Raw genomic sequence first — 27,495 nt, forward strand, 5'->3', positions numbered from 1 at the left:
CCTTTTAAAGACATTCAGATATCAATTTAAGTTCATAGAAATACTCTTTTCTGAATCAGAAGTATTTCGTGAGGTTCAGGGAATTCTCAGTCAGGGAGTCATAAGTAAGTCTGAAGCATGAAACTTTTTTTCTCAGTTTTATTGACACAAATCATCAACTATCTCATCTCAGATACGACACCAGCGAAGCGCAGAGAGAGTGAAGCGTTTTTTTTGGGGATCACATTTGAAACAGCGCTGTTCCTCAGTAGGGGATGAGGTCACGTGACATGAGACGGGATCCTCTGACATGTGGAACCCATGACGGCAAGTTCTCTTTACATTCTCTTATAGGATCCTGACCCTCACAGACCTGACAAACACACAAGGGCCAACATTTACGTCCAAAAATATAAAAAAGGGATAAAAAGAAACAAGAAATAACCCAACATCAATATTCAGTGGAGGATGAAAAATAGAGAAAATTGAGTTTTTCATTTTAAAATAAAGAACTCTGGTGATCTAGGATACAATCCATTAACCTCTCTGAACGACATGTTCAATGGTCTTTGCCTGATTTATAATAAAGTATTTTCACAATCACAAATTTTCACAAAAGGAAACTAATGATAGATGACAGTACATGAAAAATACTATGTATAAATATGGACACATGAGGTAGTTTATGAACTTTTTAAAAGGAATCAATTTGATGTTTGTTATATTTTAATAATAACACAATTAAGACTTTTATTTTTCAAATAAAAAACAATTGAGACATTTTTTTCAAATAAAAATATGATAATAATATTTGATACAAAAATTAATATATTACTTAATTGCAAATGTTTCTATAGTCATGGAACATTTTTGGACTACAACCAAAAATGACTCTGAAATGTGCAGCATCATGAGGTATTTTTGATTATTAAATTATTTATTTCTAATAAAACATTACTTTGTTAAAATGTAAATGAGTTGTTAATTAATAAAATATTAATTAGAAAAGGCAATATAAGTTTATTTTAATCAAGATTTCAAATATATTTATAGACTTTGATTTTACTTTAGTAAGGTTTTAATATATTTGACTAGAAAACGACTGAAATGTGTAAAAAATTAATATAATAATTATATGAAAAAAAAATTTGCTTTTAAAAAAAAAGGAAATAAAGAAGACTGTATTCAGTACATTTTAATTGAGATATCGAAAATATATTAAAATATATATATAAAAATAAAAAAATGTTTATAATTAAGATACAAGATAATAATAAACGAAGAATATTATTTTGGCAAAGAAGGTAAAAAATAATCAACTTAACTTGAACTTAAAAAGAAATGTGTACGATTGTGAAAACTAAAAAATACAATGTAAGTCAACCGTAACTAAATTTAAATAATTATTTTAGTTTTGGGAGGTAACAGCAGGACAAAGACCACAAGATGAGCATTTTCGACTTTCTCTATTGTTGATCCAGAGTGAATATTGTGAGATGTGGGGCAGAATAAATAATTATTGGGCTCCTTGCAACATGAACCTCCTTGTCTTCTACTATAATACATGACGAGACATTCAGAAGAGCGGGTGAAAAAACACTCATGCAAAGAAAATCTCACAGTCACTAACACGGGAAACTCAAACAACAGTCAGTGCCTTTTTTCTTTTACAGATGTTTACGGACTCGTTGCCGGTGCTTCTTTTGCTACGTGATAAAAACGACTCTGGTCTGAGATCAACCAACTCACTGGTTTGTCCATGAAACCATCAGTCCTGGGTTCAACCGGCGGTCTGGTGAGCAGGTTCTCTCGTAGAAGCACCCGAGCGACGAGCTGAGGTCAATGTTTCAAAACAACAGCAAAAAATGTTCTTTTTTTGGCATCTGTTATTATTTTTATATAATTTTTATAATTCTACACATACAATCATTTCTACGCGGCAAACTGTTGAAGAGTTTTATTCCTGTTTCACTAGCGAACGATGGCAGCTCTTTAAATAAACCAAGATTTTATATACAAACGTGTGTCTCTGGTATTTTGACTAAATATATTTATTGGAATGTTCAGAAGAGTATTGTATTCAATTATTTTTACATTCACAATCATTATATTTTATAAATTAAACAAAATGTTGAGATTAGATTAAGATTATTTGTATTTTTTCGAAAAAATAATAAAGAAAATTAAACATCAATTATTATAAAGACACATGAAATATATATTATGTTATTATATGGATGATGTTATGTTGAAATGTGCATTAAAATGAATTCCTTTGCAAAACAGTCTTTGTGAATTATATCATAGTTATTCATCTTTTTTTTCTTCAAATAGTTCCTTTTTGCATATGTTGACTTTGTAAAATGATCTTCCTCTTGCCTTTGTAAACTGAATTCATACAATTGAAAAGAAGTATATATATAAAAAAAACTTTTTTTTCTTTTTTATAAATTCATTAAAAATAATCTAAAATCAGGCATATATACATAAAATGTACTAGTAAGTTGCACAAAAACGTGTATTCAGAACTAAAAATAAAAAATATATTTAAAAAAAGGTTTGCTCTTTTTCATTTGTTTTTTTCAAGTGGTAAAACATTGTATTCCCTCCTCTCTTCAGATAAACACAGTACTCTTCTGTGGGAATGAAACTCTTCAACAACATTTTTTTTCGGTCGATAAATACGCACATTCAGTTGCAGTCACTGCCGATGCAGCCTCTTTTCTTGCTATATAGTCTTTTTTTAATTAGCAGGTATATGTTTGTATACATGGAGCTTTCTATGCTTCTATCGTCCGCCATCAGACTTCACAGTTCTTCAGAGCGGATCACGTGGAACAGTGTGACGTTGTAGAGAACCTGGTGGCCGTTGTTCCAGGCGTAGAGTGCGCGGTCTCGCGGGTTGTAGTCCAGCATGGAGATATGCAAGTACTTGTTCTGAAAGGCAATGTCAATGTACTCGTAGGTGGAGGAGTTGGTGGAATACGCATAGTAGACCTTTGTACCTCCAGAATAACCATTTGTGACGTAAAGCGTCCCGCAGATCATAAAAGACTCTCCGGCGCTTCGTTTCGGGTGGTTAGTGGTCCAACTTTTCACGATCTGCAGTGTATTAGGGTTCAGCTTGCTGACGACAATGTTCCCCGCGTTCTGATTGGTGGCATAGACGGCCCACAGGCCGCCCTCGTCCACCATCAGGTCAATATCCGAGTGTCCGCCCCAGGCGTAGTGGTACGCGTTGTTGAACCCAGCGTAGTCCAGCTGCCGAGACTTGCTGATGGAGGAGGTGCGGAAGTCGAACTTGATGATGACGTGGCTCTGGAACTTGTTGAAGTAGATGGAGCCATTGTAGACCACCTGACCTGTCCCGGACCAGGGGTGCGGCAGGCGGTGGGATGTGAAGTTGTCCGTCGTCATGAAGTCGTGCATGGACTTGTACTCGCGCACAAATCGGTTGTTGTGGTAACCGTCCATGTACCAGACCTGAAAGATCACAAGGGAGAGGCCTGTTAGACTCTAGCAGTGGTTTGCTCTTGGGGTCCCCCTACAGGTCAGGACAATAGTTGCTTCAACTTTTATAAAGATATTGCTAAAACTTTGTTTTTCAGAACAACAATATTTTTGAGGTAGTTTAGAAAAGCTTCTATGTAAAGGGTTGCTGGTTTGACTTCTTCTAGTTTGGAGGTAGCTCTGCTACGCTTACAAATAGCTTAAGCTAACATTGTCTGGTGTCTGTGGATTTTTTCAAAGACACCATAAAAGAAGCGATTCCACATGCAAACTTCCTCCATCTCCAACATCAACAAACACGGCAAGGCTTTTAGCCATGGCTGGCTTGAAGAGGCTGCAGGCGCTGAAACCTTCCTTGCCTCAGCGGGACACTGAGCACCTTCAGTGCTTCCTGTACCTGCCAGGTGTCGGGCTGTGATTGACTTTTAAAGTCATTCTCTTGAAGGAAGCAGCTCTCCGCGGGCTCGGAGAGAAGGAAGGTGAGGAAAGTCTGGTCTTTGATCTCCATGTCTTTGATTAAGCAACTTTTATGTGCGTTCTGCTCGTCCATTCTGTTATAAAACCCAGTCAGCATTTTCAAGCCTCAGTTGTCTCGACGATTAGCCTTTACAATGCTAATTTACATCGATGCTTTCATCCTCCTCCTAAAATCCGGTCTCCTTGATTTATCGTGCTATGACGACCTCAAGGGCAGCGGATGCAATTAGAAGACGTCAGATAAATGACAAATGAGTGTGATGGCTCCAAATGAGCGTTGACCCTGTGCGTCCATCAGGAGTGAGTTGAAGCATGAAAGTTAATCATCATCAGAGTTATAGCTTTTTTAAAATATAACTTAGGTTCCTTGTGCAACATTTAGTTGTAATTATTGACCTTGAAGTCCATCAACGCTGTAAACATCCAGAGACTTCTTCAGATTCTAACTTGACGATGCGAAGTAACCGACTATGGCGGTGTTGATTCAAAACGCCCTTAAGCAAGGCCTCAAGTTACGTTTACACCAAACTTCAGTGCGTGTGACTAGGAATGAAACTCATGGAGCTGAAAGCTCATCTGAAGGACCTGAGACAGCTTTATTCACACTTCCGCATTGGGTTGTTCTGCCTCTCGGGTCATATATTTTTACTTTAACTTAAGAACTACTCCAGCAAATTTAGGTATTTTCTAATGCTGCTTTAGCAAATACTGAAGTCATTTTTTCAGTGGAAACCATCAACATCTTAGGTGGCAACACATCTGTAATGCACCAACATCAGATGAGAAAACAAATGATTGGATCAGAGTCAGAGTCTTGTTAAGATACTAGCAGACTGAGAAGTAACAAACAAAAAGTATTGGCTGGACTGTTTTTTTTGTATGTGTAGTTTAAAAAAGAGCCTGAAACAAGAGTTTTAAATGAAATGCATAAGGTCTGATGTAGAGAGCCATAACGGTTGTTCTGTAAAAGAGGTAGTCATGCCACTAATGTTTATTTTATTATGTTTATTACGTATTTTATATAACACCTTCCCTTTACAATAAAATAACTGTTTGTATTAGCAGCTGAATTTAATACATTGAATTAAACAATAAATACAATACATTCATTTTTTACCCAAGTACTCAACTAATTGTTTAAATAGTTGGTGACCAGTCAACTATTAAAGAATTCAGTGGGTGATTAACTAAACACCCAGGACAGAGGGTTAAGACCCATTCAGTCCATTTGGGTTGTTTTTAGTCGGATGGCACAGCGAAATGACTTATTCCTGAAAAATAATCATGTTTTTCGTTGCAGGAACCTGAAGTTTATACATCAAAGAGTGTCATGTAGTGGCCTTACAAACGAGGACAATGATACTTCAACACTATTTTTCTGCAACAGAGATCCCACAGGCAGACAAATGCAAATATAGCTTGCTGAGTTAAGATACAATAACCATGTCCACCTTTAAACGTCCACATCTACCGTTACAAAGAGTGATAAGTGAAACAAAGCAGAAGCCTCACAACTCAACACTCAATGTGCTAACTGAATAAAACATACTCTTTTACTCTTGGTGTCCTTCCAGAGGACATCTGCGGGGTCAAACTGCAGCCATGAATCAAATTCAGCTTGTTTGTTTCAGCTCTGCTTTTTCTCTGGTTTTTGCTGTATAAGCTTGTAAATGTTCCGACAAGGACGGTCTCAGTAGATCAAGAAAAGTTTGTTGCAACTCTAGATGAACCCGAGTTATCTCTATGTTCATACTGTATGTTATATTTTCTGTGTTACCTCCAGGACTTCAATTGATTCAATTTACATATACTTCATATATTATTTAAAAAAAAACAACCAAGTCTATTACATGTCCTGTTTTATGGTTAGATACCAATGAACCCATGACCTTGTCATTATTAGGAACACGCTCTAACACGCTGAGCTAACCAGCTATAAGACACTCAGTTATAAGTCTTGGTACGTTTTTCTCACATTTAATAAAAAACAGGAGGAAGGGTTTTAACCAAGTCACACTTCTCTGTGACGACACAAAGTCTTTTTGTCCCGTGTCATTTTCTATGCTAGAGAAAGTTTATTTTTAGTAACTTCTTATTAACTTGTAGGATTTTTTCTGCATCTATATTTACACTTGACACTACATATCTTCTGCAATGTCTGACATAGTGAAAGACATAAACAAAGCCAGTCATAACTCAATTCGATTGAAATAATCAGAGGAGTCGTGGCCCCTATTCTAAAAGTAAACACAAACGTGGTGTCTAAGTGATTCTGTTCCCATCGGACGCCTGTCTCTTCCTGCCTTCAGTATTGATGCTACACTAAGCAAACCAGCTGCTGCCTGCACCCTCATATTTCCAGTTGGGTCCTGGCGAGAGAAGTATTGATCGCTAAATCGAGCTGTTAGCAGCACAAAGAAAACAGGAGTATAACTCAAGCTGTCGATACCATCAGGGAAGAATTCACAAAACTGGTCTTGATAGATACCACCGAGAGCGAAAACGGCATGAACAATCACAACAACCTTCACTGAATGGCTTAATTGTGAATAAGGAAAGTCTTCTACGTACCCGTGTGTCTCCTTCGGGGGCCAGTGGATCTGTCATCCAGGAGCCAAACCTGGACCCGGAGGTCTTAATGGTGATGGGTTCGCTGATGCCCGTCAGTTTGCCACACGCTGTCGGATAAACACGAGAAACAAATAAATGCTGTTTTTGACACTACTTGAAAAAAATGATGTAGAGGTTAGTAGCAGCTTCAAGGTTGAGAGTCTTGATATGAACCATAAAACTAAGGTCCTCCTGAGGTCTTTAAAAAAGACCTTTGTTTGAATTAGGAATACATCTCACGGACCGCCCAGCTGTCAAATTATCCCCAGAATAATAATAAGCAGAAGGCGCCATCGTAAAACTGATCACCATTGTTAAATCCCTAAAATATACACCCAATTAAAATACAAAGCTTAATAACAAGGATGGGACTGAGTACAATGGAGCCACATGTTTTTTGACAGCCAATAAAATGACAATGCAATTAGAAATGAAATCACAAATAAATGTAAAAATGTTAAAACACATAAACCTTAATATATTTTGAGCTTGTTGTTTGCAGTACACCATCCTAGTTTTGTCAATTCAATAATGTGAAAATATGTAAAATGATGATTTTAAAATGCAATTAGCTTGACCTAGATAAAGTAGTTGCAGATCTCAAGACACATTTAGCTGCTAGCTAAGAAGAGAAGGGCCGGGTTAACAACTCAGATTACTTGTCACGTCGAAGCGCTTGATGTCTGTTGATGATTGTTAGAATATTGACAGAGAAGTAATTTCCCAACAACAGATTTAATATCTATCCAATGAGATCCCGCCTGAAGTATGTGGGATTTGTGTCCAACCTTCTGGCTGCTATTTTGCATAATGACATGTCCAAGAGATGCCTGTTATTCCGTTCACACATTTGAATGCCTGTCGTACTGTCTCAGTGAGAACGTGTTGTAGAGCCAAGTGCAGAGGAAATGTGAGTTTTTCTCCCTCTCAGTCGTGTGAATTAGAGTTGATTGAGGTGTTAATAAGAATTTGATGAATCTAACATGTCCCCTGCAACCGAGCTGGTCAGACTTCTACCCTTTAATGAGCTGGAGGCTAGTGAGAGACAGATCTCTGACGCTTCTAATTCACCGTGTTTTTTCTGCACGTTTTATCTATGGAGATTCTAATCACAGTGGTTGAATTAATTAGCAGTGGTTGGTCATATGATAATCCGATGGCGTAGAAACATGAAAGAAGCTTGTTAAGAGTGTGATTATAATTTCACTGCCAATTTTTCAGTCGTGCTACAGACTTGTTTGTCATATTTTTTGTCTTTCATCACGGATTAGGGGGCGTACTTTACCTATTGAAATTGCAACAGTCATTTCTGGACATTTTCCTGTAGGTCCCATCCATCCATTTTCTGGATACCACACCAGGATTTTTGCCATGCCCATGAAATTGGACCATTAGGTTTGCTAAAGATTTTTTTTGAATGAACGACACTATAGTCCACATGACTTAGTGGAATTGGTTGGAATTTACTAGCATCAGGCTAGTAAAAACCAAAGAACAACCGGTAAAAGAGAAACAAAATGGCCTGTGACATAATTAGGATCACGAACCTCAACGAAAACAGGAAAGGTTAGGAGTCGAGTCATTTGACAAGCAAAAATACAAACAGCAACTTGACAAAAAGCATTGTGATGCTAAGGGTTTTAGCCACATCAAGGAGTGTATGAATGTTCTTTTTTACTTACCTACTTTTCTTTGTGGATCATGGCACAGATGGCAACAGTAAATAATAAAAAATAATGGGGCAAGCCCAGAGTGCTGGGAGAGAGGAGCTGTGTGATGGCACAGTTAGGGATGAAATGATCTTCTGCCCTCAGGCCTGATCTTACCAATGACAGCATCCAGAAACATATGTGATATATTTAACACCTTTGGCAATTTTTAGCCACGGCATTTGACTAAGTAACTTCTGGAGTTTTCCACTTCCCGTCATTAAGAAACTCATTCTGAAGTAGTAAGTTCCAGAAGTAGGAACTCTGGTGACCAAGAGGAACAACTCCATTGCGGTTATTTTGGGTTCATAAAGAAGTAAAAAGTTAAGTAGTTAGTGTACAGATTTTAAGCCAGCGAAAAATGTACTTTCCCCTCAGAACAACTCAACACACAGACATTCATTTTTAAACTGCTGGCAACTTAAGTGAGGACATCCATAAATAAAAATGTCCAAATTGATCCCTATAAACGTTTTGCCTCCACGGTGTCATGAATTGAGACAAGGTCATAGGTTTAATGGGAAAGGTGTATTTCAATTGTTATTACTCTCACATTCATTTATACTGGTCACTGAAGGGTTAAATATGCCACCTCATACCAAACCTTTTTGAGATACTAAAATTATTGCTGCTCTACATAAATATTCCTTGCCTTAAACAGGTCTGCATGGATGTCTTCCCTGAAGGAAGCCTCTTCTAAAGATGATTCACGGAGAAGCCTACAAAGAGTTGACTAAACAAAAGCAGACTGGCGTTGATTACTGGAACCATGAGACCAAGAAAAACTAATTTGGATGAGATGGTATCAATAGTTTGTGGAGGAAACTAGGTGAGGAATACAAAGACAATGTCTTGCCTACAGCCAAGAATGGCTGGTGGGAGGGTCCTGGTCTGTGGCAGCATGAGTACTATGCACTTTTAATTGAGGGAAACATCTATGCCAACATGTACTGTAACATACTAAAGCAGACTATGATGTCCTCCCTCTCCCTTCAGAAACTGTGCCAGTATGGCAGTATTCCTTCAAAACAACCAATGCATTGCTTAAGAAGCTGAGGGTAAAGGTGATGGGGAAAGATGGTCAGACCTAAACCCTGTTCCTCATAACAGAAGGTAGAAGAGAATAATGTCTCTAACATCCACAAACTCTGTCATGTTGTCATGGTGGAGTGGAATATGTTTGTGGTAACCTGTGAAGCTCTAGTGAACTCCATGCCCATGAGGGAAGTGCTGGAAGATAATGTTGGACACAAAAAATATAGATATTTGAATTAGGTATGTACTCAATTTTGTTGCCAACAGACAATAACGGGTGGAGCAGGGGAAAATGGCACTGCGGATGGCTGCCTTGGTGCTTGGTTCTATTTTTCTATTGCTTATTATGTGTGTTATCTTATTTCATCCTTTTGTTCTGTACTGCTACAACAACAATCCTATTTTGTGTTTACATGCTATATATACTTTAAATGGTATCAAAGTATCATGTCTCGAATATTTGTACTGAGAAAATATATTATAAAATATTTGCAGAAGTGTGAGTTACTGTAAATATCACTGTATTGAAGAAATCGTCTTTCAGAATCCCACATTTGTTTGATTCTGTTCCTGACTTTCCTGGCACACCTCTTTTTTTGATGCACAAAGACACAGCCACATTTACTATCAGCTGTGGGAGATGAAGGGGGATCCATAGGGGATTGTGTTCCTTACATAACCCTCTGTGGGATTACAGCTGCAGTTAATGCATTGATTTTATTTTTTTTTCTAATCGTCCCACTATCTTTCGATAACAACTACTACAGCCGGCTCTAATCCCCCTCTGCCCTGGATATTTCTACGTCAATGAATAGGACGGAACAAATGGCAAACCTACAGGGGACGCTGCATTAGACGTGGAATGAGCATTGTACTCGAGGGAAATACTTGTTTTTACAGCAAATTCCAATTACTTTACGATTACATACGATGTCTGCTGCTGAAACTAAGAATAATGTTCAGGTTGGTTGCTCTCGAATGAGACAGTTACCATGACAGATCAATGACTACAAGGAGGGTCAGGGGTGGCTGCTTGAATTCACGTAAAATAATAAAAAAAAGAAAAAGTGATCTGTTGTGTGTGACTAAATATTCAATAGAACATGTTAATCTTCTGTTCAAATCAGCTACTTATCACATCTAACTGACACAACTTTCCTATCATTCATCTGCAGCCTCACAGTGTAAGTGCTAATGCTGAGCGTCAATTAACTTCAATGGAACTGTAATTGGATGAATGATGGGCTTCCCACCAATCTGACGCTTAGCGTCTAAGAGGGTCTATTGAGCAGTGGGCGTGCCTGGCACGGGAGCTCAACTTCTGGATGATGATTGGACGATCTGTCTGAGGCTGAATCACTTCTTGATTGACAAATCATCTGAAAGTATAAAGACTCACCAGAGCACTCTCCATGTGTTTCTTTCCAATGGGTGGATCCAAAGTATTTACCGATTATCTTAGGGACTGTCTTTGACACTGTGGACAGCTCTATCATCTATTTCATGTGTTTTTGAAGACTGTAGCTGCTTCTGTTTGGAAACTTGTATCCCTGCGGGATCTGCTGAGCCTCTCCCCATCACAAAGTACTCACAGACGGTCACATTTCACATTGTCCTTGTGAGTAGCTACAGCTAATATGGACGTAGTTGACTGGAACTTAGTTTTTGTCTTTCTTACAAAGAAAGACGTGGTTAAAGTTTAACTAACGTCTCCGACAGTCAGTAGACTCCATCAAGAGAGAGAGAGGAACAACAGCCTAGAAGGATTTCTCTCCTCTGGTCCTGAACCGTGTTTGAGGAACCATAAGTAGATTCTGATCCACAGACCTCAGAGCCCGAGCTGGGGTGTAAGGCTGGATCAGATCACTGATTTAAGGAAGAGCCTGACCATGAATAGCTAAGAAAAGAAGAACCAGAATTTGAAAGTTTATCCCTAAAGAAACTGGCAGCCAGTGAAGAGTTTTAAGGATCGGACAAAAGTGAGTTCTTCTACTAGAGCAGGTCAGAATTCTCGCTGCAGTTCTGTATCAACTGCAGGCGAGACAGCTCCTTCTTGTTAAGACATGAAAACAAACTGTTGCAATAGTCTAGGCGAGAAGACACAAACAGATCATGTTGTGACAACCTTTTTCCTAAGTTTAGAGATTTTTCCGTTTCTTTTAGATGGAAAAAAATCAGCTAACACAACTTTCTTTTACTGACCTCAGACAAAACTGAGGTTATTTTAGTTGGTCCACAACATCTTAGACAACCCTTAACTAATGATCTAGCTTTTCAAAATAAACTTGCTCCCGCTACTAGCACCGTGGTAAAGAATCTTTGTGTTTGCTTTGATCAGGACTTGTCATTTAACTCACACATAAAACAAATATCACGGACTGGCTACTTTCACCTTCGTAACATTTTTAAAAAATCAAGCATTCCCTTCCTTTGGATGCTGCTGAGAGGCTCATCCATGCTTTTGTTACCTTTTGTTACTTTTGTTACCATAATTTAATACTTGGCTTGTATGTAAAACAAAAGGTATTGTGATTTTTTTTTCCTGACCAATGATGCAAAATCATTTGTTTTATTAAGTGAAATCATCCGTCTGATTTCAGTTTTACATTGGAAGAGCTCTGCCCTCTGACAGGTTCACACTGTAAAAAAGGAGGGCTTAAACATGCTCATCGAAGTAATTCATAATATGTAATTATAATCAGAGGGGCGCTTTATAAGTACCTTTACTTACTTACTTACATACACACAGTCACTCATTTACTAGTCTTATCTGACCTAAATAACTGTGTTTCCAAACTCATTATTGACGATGTTTTTCCAGTCACACTCGGGAGATGCAGAAGTTTCTCTCCAGACACACACCAGGACTGATGGAATTCTAGTGTGACCCTTGTCGATTTGATTATGGTGCAGTGTCGGGGTTCCGCCTACAGCTCTGTATGGCGCCGTATTTCTGGAAGGTGATTTATTTATCTGATTAATGCCCAGCAAGCTTGATCGATGGTGTGGCAGCAGTCGGCAAAACAGTTGAAGGACAGCTCTGCAGGGACCCCACTCACCCTCTTCACCCAGCCTCACCTCTGCTCTCACTCTCATCTCCCCTCCTTGTGAAACAAAAACCTGATGAAACCTGTTTCAAGTGGACAATTGTGCCCGAGTCTGATGTCACAGTTACAAAAACGAGGTAAAATATTCAGTATTGGGAGACAGAATGAAAATTTGAAATGTATTGATTATCTTTTGTGTTATTTGGTTTTCCATAATTAATAATCTTGAACAGGTTATGTAACTAAAAACTTTCAAATAAACATTTTTTTAACTTAACGTTAGTGAATAGTCAATAATTAAATTTAAATTAAAAATAATTCTTAAAACATTTTGGGATAAAAACCTAACCCTTTCTAAACCTTCCATTATATTAGCAAAAAACATGGTAATTTATTCATTCATAACAAACATATATTATTTCTAGTCAATATTTTCAATGAAATAAAATAATGTAACTGTTTTCTGTGACTAAAATAAACCTAGTGTGGATATAATAATCCTAATTCCTTTGATTATATGTTTTACACCCGTTTAAAACCCAGTAAAACATTTTAAAATATCTGGTGGATAGTAGACCTTCACAATCAGCTGTCACTGTTCTGTGTCTGCAGATGCAAATGTAGTTGTTGACCTTCGCAATCCCAGCGAGTGTGTGTGTGAGGATGAAAGGAAGAGTTGCCGTGTGTTCAGCCGGGACCGGTCGCTCGCTGTGTGACCTCACCTTCATCTCACACACACCTGCTGTCTCTGCTATCTTTGGAGGTGGGAGCTCATACGTCAGCTGTCGCGAGGCTTCAAGCCAGAATAGTTCAATGTGGCGACTTAATGATCAGATAAAATTAAACCTTCTCCTCTCAATGTCGTTTTAAGCCATCACTTACACTTTTTGTTACCTGTGTCACACCACATGTTGTAAACATGGGTTCGTTTGTCCAACTTTCTTAATGTGGCAGCAGAGAGGGTTTTTAATTTATAAAAAAGTCCTCCAGATAATGGGTTGATGAGGCCTCATGATGCAGCATCATGTTTTACATTTGAAAGGCCACTGGATGACACTGCATCATGACACAGCATCAATCTTCATCATCATCAAACCATGACTAGTTGCTACTCACCTGACCGTCAAACTAATTTATGGCAGTGAAACAGAGATGGTGGTTGCTCTTTTTTCCATTATGCCTGAAGTACTGAGAATACTGTCAGAGGCTTCCAGGAAAGAAAACCAGCACATAAGCAATCAGTCATAAAAAGAAACATGCTCAATCTTCCGTAGTGCTAGTTTAAGTTATTCAAATCAACCAAAGCTAGGTTATATTTGGCATGGAGCTAACTAGTTAAGGGTCACCTTTAAAAAGCACAAGAGATTAATGACTGAACTTGAGATGTTTACATTAAACCTCTATATTATCTTGACTATAGAGTGAAAATAAGCCACAGTTTTCAAAGCAGAGAAGGGGAAATGATGTGTAAATACGCCTGTATCTTGAAGGATGTGTAAATAAATCACAAAAAGAATGCAATATCTGTTCACTTGGCACGAGTTTGCATCACATCGTATTATCCTGTCATCCTGGCTGCTCGCAGAAAACCATTTCTCTGATTCCTTTTTGTCATTTCGCTCTGCGATTCTCTTGCTCTACACACGGACACAATATACTTGTGATGTGTAAGCGTCTCAGCTCTTGTAATAAATCTTAGTCAGCGCGGTGTGGGTGCGCATCTATTATCACCCTGAGCTGTGAGTGAGGTGTGAAAAGTTGGAGATGCAGGCTAAAAACAAAAGGCTGTGAAAATAAATTTGCAGATCTATGAGTGTGCACTCCTCCATTTATTTCTCCTCAACTTTAGTTTCTTTAAAGGGCAACTAATGTGTTCATTTAAGAATCCCTTAAATTGACATCAGTATGTCTGTTTGCACACAACTCTTTTAATTGAAACATTTGCATTAGAAAATGTGCTTCCCCACTGAAAACACTGTTATTCAGGAGATTAAATCGGTTTTACCATAACCAAGCCCACTCTGGTCTGGTTGGTCAATCATCAAAGCTTGTCACATTGCGTCATCAATCTCAGAAGTCTCCACCTCCAAGGGACTCGTTGTGTAAACAAAGCGGAGCCTGATCACAGCTTTCTGAGATTTCATACGGGGAGAAGTATAAGTAATACATTCAAAACGGAGAATGATCATGATGAGGGACTAACTGCATCTTTGAGAGGAAAACTTTTGAAACATGTGTGTAAATCAGGAGAATTGTTAGAATTGTCACATTTGTTCAACGTATTAGTCCTTGCAAACTGATTTGCAGCACACAAATTAAATGTAATATTTTGGAGTTGATTTAGACTACCATATTTTGTTTCTGGTTCGTATTTTCTTTTAGAGTTTGTACCTTAAACAACTAACACATGTGATCATTGGATTTTATTAAGTATTTTGGAGCCACCTCATAGTTCTAGTATGCAATATTCCTGGTTAAGGATTGGGTCAGTGACCAGTCAGCAAATTTAGCTCATTTGGCAATATAGGAAGTGGTTCAAATGAATCAGCACTATGTTGTGTGTGCTAGGTCCTAATGGCTGATCCAAAAAAAATCTATGTTGTAGTTTCACTTGGCTTAAGCTTCTTGATTAACATTTACGCTGGAAAATCTAAAGTCAGGGTACTGTTAGCGCGTTGCTAACTGGCTGCAAACCAGTTTATAAATGATCAAGTCATAAGCTAAGTTAAAATTAACTGCTGATTGCTTGGTAACTGTTAACACTGGTTCACATTTATCTCAGAATGTGATTAATCTAAATGAACCAGAAATGTTGTTACTTACAGCAATAACCCTTATTTCACAATCAAGATCTACGGTGAAGTACTTTCATCACTTATTCTTCTTTGAAAAGTAAGTTTCAAGAACTTTCATGTTGGAAAAAATAATTCTTAAATAAATGTTGGCACCCAATTCACAGAACATTGTGTCTTCAACATCTCCATTGTTATCTGTTTGGCAGGAGTCAGCTGTTATCTCCACTTGTCCTACTCACAATCTGTGTGTGATTCCTTCAGAATGCTTCATGAAAATGCATTTGTGAAGAAGGTGGGAAAAGATTGGTCTCTCAATATCTGTCTCTGAAACAAACATACTAACTAACTAACTAACTAATGTCTGCTGTTTCTTCACTCTATTAAAGACACAAACGGCATCAATCATAATCCACAAAACGTTCAAAGAGAAGACAAGTTCATTATCATTTTTAAAACTCCACTTTTTTGGTTTACTAGTTAACTGTCTAGTATGTCCTTGGTCACCCCAGGTCCTCCACAATATCAAACTACCCCCCTTGCCCCAAGCTCTGACACCACGGTTAACCTGATTGTGAGTCCAGGAGTTCTGCTAGGCCTGGGGTTATCCACGGCTGATGGAGGTGTGGGACTTTGAGTTGAGCGGGTCTGCCTCTCCCATGGATGCGGTGCCGCCTTTTGGTTTGCTACGCTCTATACAGCTATGTGGTTTCGGCTAAACTAGACAATCGGTACCAGAGACAGATTGGACTAAAACTCAATCTGTCTGTTAACTGGAGCCTCAGTTGTCGTGTGACCTGTGCTTTCAGACTCCATGGGATTGTTGTTGTCAGGAGTGGTGGTGACTTCGGGGTACAAACATCCTGTTGGCTTTCGCCTTGGTTTTAACCATTAGCGGAGCTCAGTTAGAGTGCATAGTGCTATGATGTAAAACCCCCAAAACCCAGGTTCTACCATTAGTGCCCACATTTTTTTACACTAGAATTTGTCCAAAATATAGTATATATATATAAATAAAAACAATTTTCAATACGGAACAAGTGTACGAAATCAACGGATGAATGTTTATTTGTGTAACTCTAGAACAAACTGAGTGTTTTTCATCAGCGTAGTGAGTGAGTTTTGAAGTCTTGAATGAAGCACCACACATACTTTTCTTCTTCAAGTACTCACCTTCTAGTAGCAGCACTAATGTTGTGATTCACAGATGGACACAAAAGTGTGTGATGATGAAGATATGCCTGAGGATCTCTTTCTGGCTGTGTGTGTTTGTGAGTGCATGCACATATTGGAAACATTGATGTGTGTGTGAACAAACTTTCTGTGCCTACCTAATTTTTGCATGCATGCTCGGAGTCTCTCTTCAAGATTTGACACTCTGTTGTGGAGCTCCTCGTAGTCATAGGCCCCCATCTCCTCCTGAAGTTCGCTTAGAACTGACGTCAGATTCTGGACCTCCTCCTTAAACTGCAATACCAATTTGGCATCGGCTTTGTACTCCTCCAACACCGGTATCAACGGCCTAAGCTCCTCCATTTTCGCTTTTATGGCCTGGAAGGATTAGAATAAGCTCGGTTGAGTGTCATAAAAGAGAAACGGAAAGAAAATCACCTGACTGAGCCTGGCTACTCTCACTCTTCCCTGTCTCTTCACTCCCCTGTTTGTGGTCTGGGTGTGTTGTCTGTGCAAGTGTGTGTTGGCGCTGACAAACCTCATGCGCTGGACGAGCAGAGAAGCAGACTCGGTCCTTGACGTGTTTAACCAAACAAAAGTAGAAATGAAAGAGTAAAAAAAGCAAGCCCTCTGTACACCAACAATTGGGAAAGCTCTTTATTGGTCATCGTCTTTTTTTAAATGCAACATCGTATTGGGGGTTACATGCTTTTACATGTCACACACAACTCCAATTAGATTTTAACCAAATATGCATAGACAAAAGCCCAAAAGAACCAAAACAACAATTAATATTAATTAATCTTTACAAGTGAAGAAGTAGAAGAAGAGGGGGGAAAAAGCATCTGGATGGAAAACTTTGACATGCAGGAAGAGATAAGTGGCGGTTCAGGAAAGAGGAAAGAGGGAGGTAAAGGAGTGGGGGGTTGGGAGCCTATCTTAGTCTTAATGGTGCAAATGTAAATTAACTGATGCCCAAATGCTCTCGAGTTCAGGGGAGTCTGGAATTGACCTGCCTTCTTCTTCCCTGTGGCTCTCTGTACTTGTCCTAAAGTTAGCCCTGCAAGCAAGAAAACGACAGACTGTTGACAGCGGCTGGCTAACCTGCTCTAGCAGACACACAAACCAACGCACACACTGAGGAGGCATCGTCAAACAGCACAGGTCGCATGCACAGGTGGTGGAGGGATGAGTGAGCCAGGTGTGTTTTCATTCAGAGATGCTTTTATGATTCAGTTGTTCAGTATTTGGTTGAATAGAGCTGAAGGAAGATGGGATTACAGGTTGGAGATAAAAACGTGGAGGGAATTAATGGATACAGGAAGGAAAATCAGGGTAAATTGATGAAGATGAAAACTATGGATAACAAAGTTTGATGAAAAGATAAAACGGAAAATAAATGAGAAGGTGAAAGAAAGATGTTAAAGCTGAGATGCAGATGAGAGACAAAGATTGATGGAGCATTTAAGAGGGTGACACATAAGCCAAATTTGATGATATTAAACAAAATAAAATATACATGACATAAATGAAGATAAATAAAAGTGGTAAATATACATTTACAAAAAAAGGATACAGAGGTTGAGAGAAACATTTAATTAGCAGCAAAGCAAATAGGTTGTGTTCTCAAAGAAAGACATGGGGAGGGGAAGTAAGATGGATGGCAGAAGAAAAGAGAGGACAAATAAGAAAATGAAAGATGACAAAAAAGATGAGATATAGTGAAATATAAATAACAGTGAATAAACATGCTATAAGTTGGAGAAGGAAATAACACAAAAATAAGCATGAAGGTGAGAAACAAACAATGACATTGGCCGAGGAAGGGCTAGGCTGAGAAAATAGAGTACGATCAAATGGGAGAAATAATATAAGGGTAGACGTGAAAAGGATGTTAAAGAATTAGACAGGAAAGAGATGGAAGACAAAGGTGCAGCTGAAAGATAAAAGATGGTAGAAAGGGGGAGGGTGGTAAAGAAAGATTAAGATGGAGGATGAATAGGAAAATAGATGAAGAAGATTAGAGCTCAGTGGAGAAGAGAACATGAAGAAAAGTGGATGGAAGAGAGGATGGGTGTTGGAGAGAAGGACAAACATTGAAGAAGAACAATGAAGGTGAAAGAGAGAGGGAGTGATGCTGCTGTAGGTTAGGATAAGAAGAAGAAAAGGTAGAAGAAAGAGTTGGATGTACAACATTAGGATAAAGGTGATGAATGAAAGGCACAGCCATGATGAGGACTTGAAATGACTCAGAAGTAAAAACAATATTCACTAAATTATTTGGTAAAACTAACGGTAAGCTTGGTTGCTGGAGGTGCATTTAAAGTCACCATAGAAAACTGAATTTCTATTGTTGTTAGATAAAAAGTAGCAATCCAACAGAAGGATAGTGTGTTATTTATTGATAACAAAGCACACCAAGAAATTCCACTAAAAGAAAAACATAAACTCAATAGAAATAGAATTAGGTACTAAAGCAATTTTAAAAAAGGTCAGGCTCAACAAAGTTGAAAATAACAGATTTTTCTATTTAGAAAACATTATTTGGCCACTGTTCATGAAAACAATTACATAAAAAGGATCTAAAAAGATATTTCACAAGACTTGTAGTGGCATTCAAATATTTGAAACTGATTGAATATTCTTCTTTTTAATGACAGCGGCAGAAACACAATTAGTAAAAGACTTACCAAAAATCTTAATTTCAAGTTTTACTACTTTAAAAGTTTTTTGTATTTTTTAATTAAAAATAAACAGTGAAGCATGGTAGGGGAGTTTGTAGACTATCACAAGAATGGAGGTTCTGACAAGAACAGATGGATGTGGTGGTCCAGAACCTTTCATACCTTGAATTGCTTGGCGATGTTCTGCTTGTGGTTCTCCTCCACCTGCCTGAACTTGGTCTCCAGGCCACGAAGCTGGACTTCCATCTTCTCCACATACTGCAGGTCCCTCTGAGTCCGCTGGTCCAGCACCTGGATGGACTGGGTCATGTTCTGGACCTGGGAGAAAATGCATGCAGCCTTTTAACAAACACAATCAAGCATGTGTTGACTCACCAACTCTGACAAGAGGAACCAGTCGGGGGTCGAAGACACACGCAGAAAGCGTGAAGCTCTCACTGTTCAGCAGAAGCTTCCATCACATGATTCAGACTTTATTAACTGGTCTTTTATATATTCTATATTTAGATAACTAGCATCAAGTCACACAATTGAACAGTTCCTGTTTCTGCTCAAATCTGTTCCTATTAGAGACAGCAACTCTTTCAACGGGTATGTTCCGCCCTAGCTGAAAGGCAGAAGCACACCAGGTTAAATAGCGGCACCTGCTTCTTAAGTGCTGCTACTTCCTGCCTTACAAGTTCAAGAAGCCCTTAAGGTGTCAAAGTATTGCAAGAAAGTAAAGGGTCATTATTGCTTGGGAGAAAGTCAACTGGTTGGTCAAAAGAGGGGGAGGGAGGTCTCTACTTCTCTGCGTAAATAGCAAACCTTAGCGAACTGAGGGCACTTCCTGACTTTCTCCATATTAAGAAAACATCATTTATACTCATTGAAAAAGATTAATTAGATGTATTTTTTTGCATTCATTCTTCTTCTGCCGTGCTTATAAAATGGGCAGAAGAGGAGGAGCATAGGATAAAGGTATGCAACTCTGTTTTCTCTGTGTGACTAGGTGTGCATGCGGTGGATTTATTGATATAACTCACATCATATTTGTATATTATTGTGTTTTTGCTTCATTTGTATATTATTGTGTTTTTGCTTTATTTGTATGTGATGTATTATGTAAACTGTCTTCATCTTTGCTGAGGACTACAGATGGAAAGTAGCATTGTGCTAAATCTGGTGCAGCCACCTTTTTAATGTAACTGCACATGGTCCTTTTAAATTAACTGAAATTGAAATTGAAATCATTAACCTCTTGACTTTGGACGTTCACTTATCATTTATTGACATCATTGAGGTTTAGCTGTAGGAATTGCCATTTCTACAAACCCCAATGAGCTGACTCTCTGCGAGATTAATGTACTGTCTCATTATAACAGACCTGACTTGTTGATTAACAGTTTACATGCACCACTGTAACTGCAACCTGCAAAAAACCTTTACATGTAAATTAGTCACTCTTAACAACACAACAAATATCTTGTTGCTATGAACTAGTGATGGGATGATGCCTCTTTTGTTTGTTTTCATGTCTTAACAAGAAGGAGCTGTCTCGCCTGCAGTTGATTCAGAACTCTGCAGCGAGAATTCTAACTCGCTCAAGTAGAAGAACTCACATTTCTCCGATCCTTAAAACTCTTCACTGGCTTCCAGTTTCTTTCAGGATCAACTTTAAAATTCTGGTTCTTACTTTCAGAGCTATTCATGGTCAGGCTCCTCCTTACATCACTGATCTGATCCAGCCTTACACCCCAGCTCGGGCTCTGAGGTCTGTGGATCAGAATCTACTTATGGTTCCACGCACACGGTTCAGGACCAGAGGAGAGAAATCCTTCCAGGCTGTTGCTCCTAAGCTTTGGAACGATCTTCCTCTCTCTTTGCGCTTGATGGAGTCTACTGACTCCTTTAAGAAACATCTTAAGACGTTTCTATTTGTTCAGGCTTTTCCTTGATTTTCTGGAACTCCTGTTGTGTTCTCAGTTTTATCTTGATCTTTAAAGTATAAACTTTATTGAATATTGTTTTGATTGTTTAAGTGCTTTGTGACCCTGGTCTGGAAAAGCGCTATATAAATAAAAATGACTTACTTACTTACTTACTCTTCAAGCAATGCCAACATTCTCCAACTTAGTAGGTGGCGCTATTAGCTTAAATAATGGAATGTCGAAAGCCAAAAGATTACACAGCTCTATCTAGTGGGCTAGGAAAATGAGGACAATCCTTCGTCTGTGGTATACATGCATGTAGTACTGAGGTTGAAACTAACACCAGAATATACTGATTTGAGATAAAATGTTGAATTTGTTATGATCTCCCAAGAGTGAATGTAAAGTGTGACTCATGGCTCAATCAATATGACTTAGCCTACTAGCATGCTCGTTACATGATCCTCTGCACGCAAGATGCTCATCTGAGATTTGGGTTTCCAGGTATCGAGCTGTGCTCCACCACTCTGACGCCTGCTGAGTTTCCTGGGAGCTCATTAGAGCATGATTCCCATACTTTACAAGAGACCACAAAAGGAGTCAGCGGGCATGTGCACACATGTGTTACGAGAGTCAGGAGCCGCAGCAAAGGTCCTGACAGAGTTGGAATCAAGTGGCAGGTAATTACCTTCTCTAAGAGCTGCCTCAGTTGTTTGGTTCGGGCGTCCCTGGAGCACATGGACTGCTGGGGCGCCACCACAGTGCACACGCACCTTCCCTCGCTGTCCTGGGCAGAACTGTACACCTGCCATGATTCCTCTGGGTTTGCTGGCAACACCTGCAGACAGAGAGAGGAAGGTTAGGTGATGAGGGAAAGAGTGAAGGGAAGAACAACAAAGGTCCACCTGTATGAGTCGTTGATATATTACTTGTAATGACCACACCAAACAGCCTTGATCTGGTCGCATAACTGAATGATTCTCGCTGTCTTGGAGTTCTGTTAACTAGACGTTGAAGAGATTTTCGTAAGAATGAAAAGATGGCGATTTTTTTTTTCTCATCACAAAAGTTTGTTCAGTTACCTCTAAAGTGGAAAAAATATATAAAGTAAGATAAAAAAAACAACTTCTGATTGTTTTATTGCATTGCAAATAGATTCACAAAGAAAATGCAAGCGCTTATAAAAAAGATTTAAAGCGTCAAGAAAAAAAAAAGTCAACCAAACAAAATAATTTAATGCCATATCATACACGTTCATTGATTGTTTTCTCTCATGTCAGAAAATGTGATTTAAACTTTTTTCTGGCATACTAGTAAGCGACCTATTAGCTGTATTACTCGTCACTAGAGATAAAAGTTAGGCACCAACAGCAAAAACGTAAGAAGCCTTATTTTAATGTAGTTTAAATGTATTATTTCATTTTTGTCATTTCCCATGAGGGGTTGCAAAAGCAAATTTATTGATCAATGATATCGCCCCTCAACTATGGAGCTAATTTTTCGTACACTCCTTTTTACATTCTTCTCTCAACCGCTGTTAAACCTGTTTTTCCCAAAGCTGTTATATCCACTTGTAGATAGTGATCTATGATTATTATACAGTAGTGTTTTAGAGCAGTTCTAGGAAAGCAGAGTTAGAAGAGTCAGAGTCAGAGATACTGACTTGTTATTGGTGACTAGAAAGGACAATATCAGATATTGGTGTCAGATGAACAACACAATTTGGAGACAAAGTTATGGAGAGGACAGACTGTTGTTAAAAAACAAAGAACACTAGTGATGTTCATGGATTTAGTGGATTAGGTCATAAGGAAGATGGATGTGTGATCAAAACTGATACAAGAAAGACCAAAGTCTTGTGAGAAGCACAGCAGCTCCAAAGTGAATGTTAACTCATCACATTTCTTCATCTCACGATTCAAAGAAGAACCTACGTTGGTGGAGGAGAGCGCAGATATGGTATCCAGTACATTTCTGGTATCATGCCATCTGGTGAGTGGAGCAACAGCTTGAGAGTCCAAAAGTCAGACGGATAATGGCTCAATACCACAGCGACTTATACATGAACAGCAATGATCCAAATGTCATGCCAGGATTACATAAGCAAGGTCATACCCAAACTGGTTGAGGGATGATTAGTCTGGGAGCAGGCTGAACAGGAGTTGGATGGTTTGAATCCCCTTCCTCTTCCAACTTACGCTTTAAAGTGACAACCTCATTCATGGTCTGTTTAAGCAGAATTATGTTTTTATCGTACAATCATCGAACAATTCTTCCCAAATAACGACTGGATGTCATCAGGTTCTTTGGTTGGCTGATGAGATCATCTACTGAGGCTACAAGATTACCTTTGTCTCCTCTCGCTGTCCAAAAATGTACAAGGGTTAATAGATGGCTGTAAATTGTCTTTGAGTATGAGTTGTTTGTCTAAGTAGTGAACATGTCCAGGGATATGCTCATCCTTCACACCCTTTAACATAGCCATAAGTAATTTAATGCATAAATAAAAAACATGTTAAAAAAATTATGGATATCCATCCATAATTTTATATTATAATATATATATAGTATAGTATGTATTAATAAAATATATACTAATTTTATCTTTATAGATCAGGGTTTTTCTTTCAATTTCAATGGAGAAATCAAACTAATTTACAGGAAAAGGCAGTAGAACATATTATCTAAATAATCTTCTCGAGATAATCATAGGTTGAAAAAACCCCTCCCAATGTTGTAATATAAACTGGATTGTTCATGGTGAGTCAAAAAGGTTCAAAGTAGTCACATCACAATTTTAGGGATTGGCCATGTGATAAAGCACTTGTTAATTAAACTAATTAAAGAAATACATATTTGAAGCAAAGTGATTTTTTTTACAATTTCATACGGCATGTTAACTTGCACAGAGTATTTAAGCCATTATTTGAAATAGTGAATATTTTTTGCACTACATAAAAGTTAGCAGTGGCATCACTACAAAAAAGCAATTCAGAAAAATGCAAGTACTTCCATGGGTGGAAGCTGAGGTAGTGTTCACTCATCCACCTGCTGATTCGGTGTCTTTACAGAGGTGTCACTTTGATGGATGGATCCACACACACCATCTTCACATCTGGAATCATCTGCTTTTCACTTTTTTTCTTTGCCATCTAAATGGATTCCCACTTCTCGCGAGCCAGCTGGAGAATCATCAAACTGGAAACACACCTTTACGCATGTGAGGTGGATAAAGCGCGCACTTACTCCCGTGCTCCGGTCAGGGTAGCCCCCCTGCGCCGCCGTCAGCTTGGTGGTGTTGAGCCCCACCAGGGAGGGGAGGGTCTGCGACATCCAGTTGGTGATCATCGCCATGGTGCTGAGCACGACGCCGATCTTCAGCAGCGGCACCGTCATCCTCTCTCGCTGGTTTTACGCGCGCACACTTCCACGGAGACTTAAGCCGTCTTCATTCTGCAGACGAACGCGGGACGGGGGTCGCGGTGCCCACTCCGGCGTGCACTTTCTCCCGGCTCTCCAGTTGCTCGGATGCTCTTTGCTCTGACATCTCGATGAGGCGCGCTGGTTCGGGGGGTCCGAAGGTTTTCAGTGCGGGTCCGGGAGGAGAGTTGGGCTTCGGGCATGAGCGCGTCCGTCCTGAGTGATGCGGGTGCTCGGAGTGTCGGTTCCTCTCTGGTCCCGCCTGTGAGTCCGCCTCCTGTTCGGTAGCTGCTCCGAGTGCAGGAGAGGAGGAGAGGAGGAGAGGAGGAGAGGGAGGAGTGGGAAAGGAGGAGGTGTCTGTTCAGCCGCGATGATGTCAGCCGGGTTCTGGTCCTACCCTGCGCCCTGTCCCCGCGGGGAACGGCCTTAAACGGATTATTTATTTACTCTGGCCGATGACATTGGGGTCCCCAGTGTGAGCCTCACTCTCACTTATATTCCAACCTCCGCGGACGAGAGTAAAGCTCAGCCCAAATCCTAATGGTTGCCAGAAAGACACAGTGACTGTAAACGATGAGACGTGAAAGACCGTCAGACAAACTCTTATTAATATATGTGGCTCTGCCGCCATCTAGAAGCAGAAATTGGTACTGCGTGTGCGGGACACCGCAACATGCCCACTGTGTTGTCACTGATCTGGACGAAAATAAACTGAAATATTACATATCAATGCATTCAAAAAAAGTATTTAAATGTTTTATTACCTTTCTACATTAATGTAAAACGTTTACATCAAATTATAATTATTTTCATACGCCCTATAAGTATCCATTTAATCGTTACATGTCCTTTTATATTTTAATGTTGCCAAATGTGTTTATTTCACATTCCTCCAATAATTTATAAAGATTTTACCATTTTTCATTTATTATTCATAAAGAAAACAAAAATGCAATGGAAATGAATATAATTATGTGGCCATGGTTTAACCTGTAGTTTATATACAGTTTACCAAGAATTAAATATAACTAGAATCTTGTTTTTTTGTTGGCTTATGACATGTTTATTGAAGTAGTTGATAGATGACGTTTTCTAGATGAGGTTCCGTGAAGATGAAGTTAACATTTTAATATATTGTTTATTAAATATAATTTGCTATGTTTTACTTCAGTGGGATAAAAGTATTCATGAATAAGAAAAATTCAATATAAGATCATGTTTGAATCATTCCATCTCTTGTGTTTGTTTGTCTCCACTTATACCTGTAAAAGTGAATTGCATCTATCAGGTTCTTCCCCCACAGATATCTACAAGAAATGGGTTCTCTAACTTCCAAGGAGCCAAGATGGTGGAAACAAATAATTAATTCATGAAATGTAATTAATCATTGATAAAAATCTAGTTATACTTATTTATTTTAAGTTAAATTATTTAAAGAATATGATCCAATTAACGTGGTCGCTAGAAGAAGAATGAAAAATTAAGTACAGTATTAATATATATTTTTATAACTGAGAAAAGAGACATTTCAAACATTTCCTTTGGTTTCTTTTCACTGTGTGCTTCAGAGCTCTATTCTTAAATGTCAGCTTGCATTTCTGTTTCTGAACGTGTCCACATATATAGGTTAACTCTGCAGCCTATGGGCTTAAACGCACTTGTGCATAAAACATGAGCTCCCTCCAGCTGCTGTGTCGCCTCTGTAATGCAAGTAAAAAAAAGACGTATTGTGAATGTCTGTCTGACCCTCTTCGGTTTTCTTGCCGCAGCTGCATCTCTCTTATCCTCCATCTCTTGGCTGTGACCTTTGTGGCTGCAGCTCACACTCATGTCGGCTGCACAGATTGCTGCCATGTATCAGCAGGGGGTCGAAACCGCAGGGAAAACCCGCCTCTGCCTTTGTTCTGCTCCACGAGATAATAAAGTGATCATAACTGAAGAGTGTCGACCAGAAAGTCATGATAATTTTTCATAGACAGGTAAAATATATACATTTTAATCACTAAATCAATGTTCAAATCCAAATCGTAGGTAATTTTTTTTAAGAGCACTATACAAATACAAATTACTTACTTACTTACTTACATTTTAAGAAGATTGAAATAGTCAAGAACATTTGTTATCTGTGAATTAGCTTCATCAACTTGACTAATTGTATTAGTTACACGCACACACTTCCACAAAGACCAATTCATTTTTAACAATCACTGATGAATTACTCAAATTGATGATTCTTCTTTTCGCAACTCTAATAGGTGAAGAAGGGAATAGTAAATATAACAAGATAATCGATGGTTAGAACATGAACAAATGAATGTTAAATTTAATCAAAAAGCATTTCTGTGGTTCTCCACCTCATACCACACACAATTTAACCTAGAAGCCCAGACATACTTCAGCTATTACATACAACGTTTTAATTATTGTCTTATCTCAGGGTCAAGGTGACCCATAGGCCAAATAACAAATGTGGTATCCCTTGAGTTGTCTCGGGGTCAAGGTGAACGAACTACCTGCATAAGTAAAGGTGGCGGAGGTCATTCACTTGCTTGCAAAAAGACAACTAATAAATCTTAAGGGAGTTGTGGAATGACAAATCTGTATTCATGCTTTTTTTGGCCCCATAAAATGACTTCCACAATCTTACGCAGCCAGAATTACCACCTCGATTCAGGTTTGAATCCATTATCATTATTTTTATTGATCATTTTTAAATGATTGATTGGTATTCAATTTTTTTTCTATTTTAGTAAAGGATTATATCATACACTGTACTGCCACCCCCAAATGATTTTACGAAGGCTCCATGAACACAGGAGAAGCACTGTATGTGGCCCTCAACCCACGCTTTCCCCAGGTGTGATCTACCAAATCAAAGATTGGTCAATACTACAGAAGAATAAATCATCCTAAGGATGATTCAACAAAGTGGTAGTAACACAGCACGGCTGCAGTAGAGAATGTGGAAAGAAGTCAGTTACGTGTCTAAATAAATCTACAAATCCCTCGCCTGCCAGTGCTCCATAAAAAGCACCCGCTCCTCTTTTGCTCTTGCTCGCTTGCACTTGCCTCATAGCTGAACATTCTGAATAATAAATAGCTCCAACCTCAGCTGCCAATCACACCACACATGTAGCAAATGAACTGCA

General features: G+C 38.8%; 1 protein-coding gene across 2 annotated transcripts in view; it reads right to left on the minus strand.

The window, feature by feature from the left end:
- Positions 1-1,299: 1,299 nt before the first annotated feature.
- Positions 1,300-27,495, minus strand: part of olfm1b (olfactomedin 1b) — a 35,294-nt gene continuing 9,098 nt past the window's right edge. The window contains exons 1-6 of one of the 2 annotated variants that reach the window (XM_087792152.1): positions 24,173-24,602; positions 21,615-21,764; positions 19,179-19,334; positions 16,491-16,710; positions 6,538-6,644; positions 1,300-3,462 (exon numbers count right to left, since the gene is read on the minus strand). In XM_087792152.1, the coding sequence (XP_087648278.1) occupies positions 2,788-3,462; positions 6,538-6,644; positions 16,491-16,710; positions 19,179-19,334; positions 21,615-21,764; positions 24,173-24,322 (1,458 nt within the window). In that variant the 5' untranslated portion in view covers positions 24,323-24,602 and the 3' untranslated portion in view covers positions 1,300-2,787. Of the gene's footprint in view, positions 3,463-6,537; positions 6,645-16,490; positions 16,711-19,178; positions 19,335-21,614; positions 21,765-24,172; positions 24,603-27,495 lie in introns of those variants that run through there. The other variant, XM_087792153.1, reaches the window with a different exon arrangement.

Source organism: Callionymus lyra, chromosome 5 (assembly GCF_982586985.1).
Source record: "Callionymus lyra chromosome 5, fCalLyr1.hap1.1, whole genome shotgun sequence".
NCBI classification, from domain to species: Eukaryota; Metazoa; Chordata; class Actinopteri; order Syngnathiformes; family Callionymidae; genus Callionymus; species Callionymus lyra.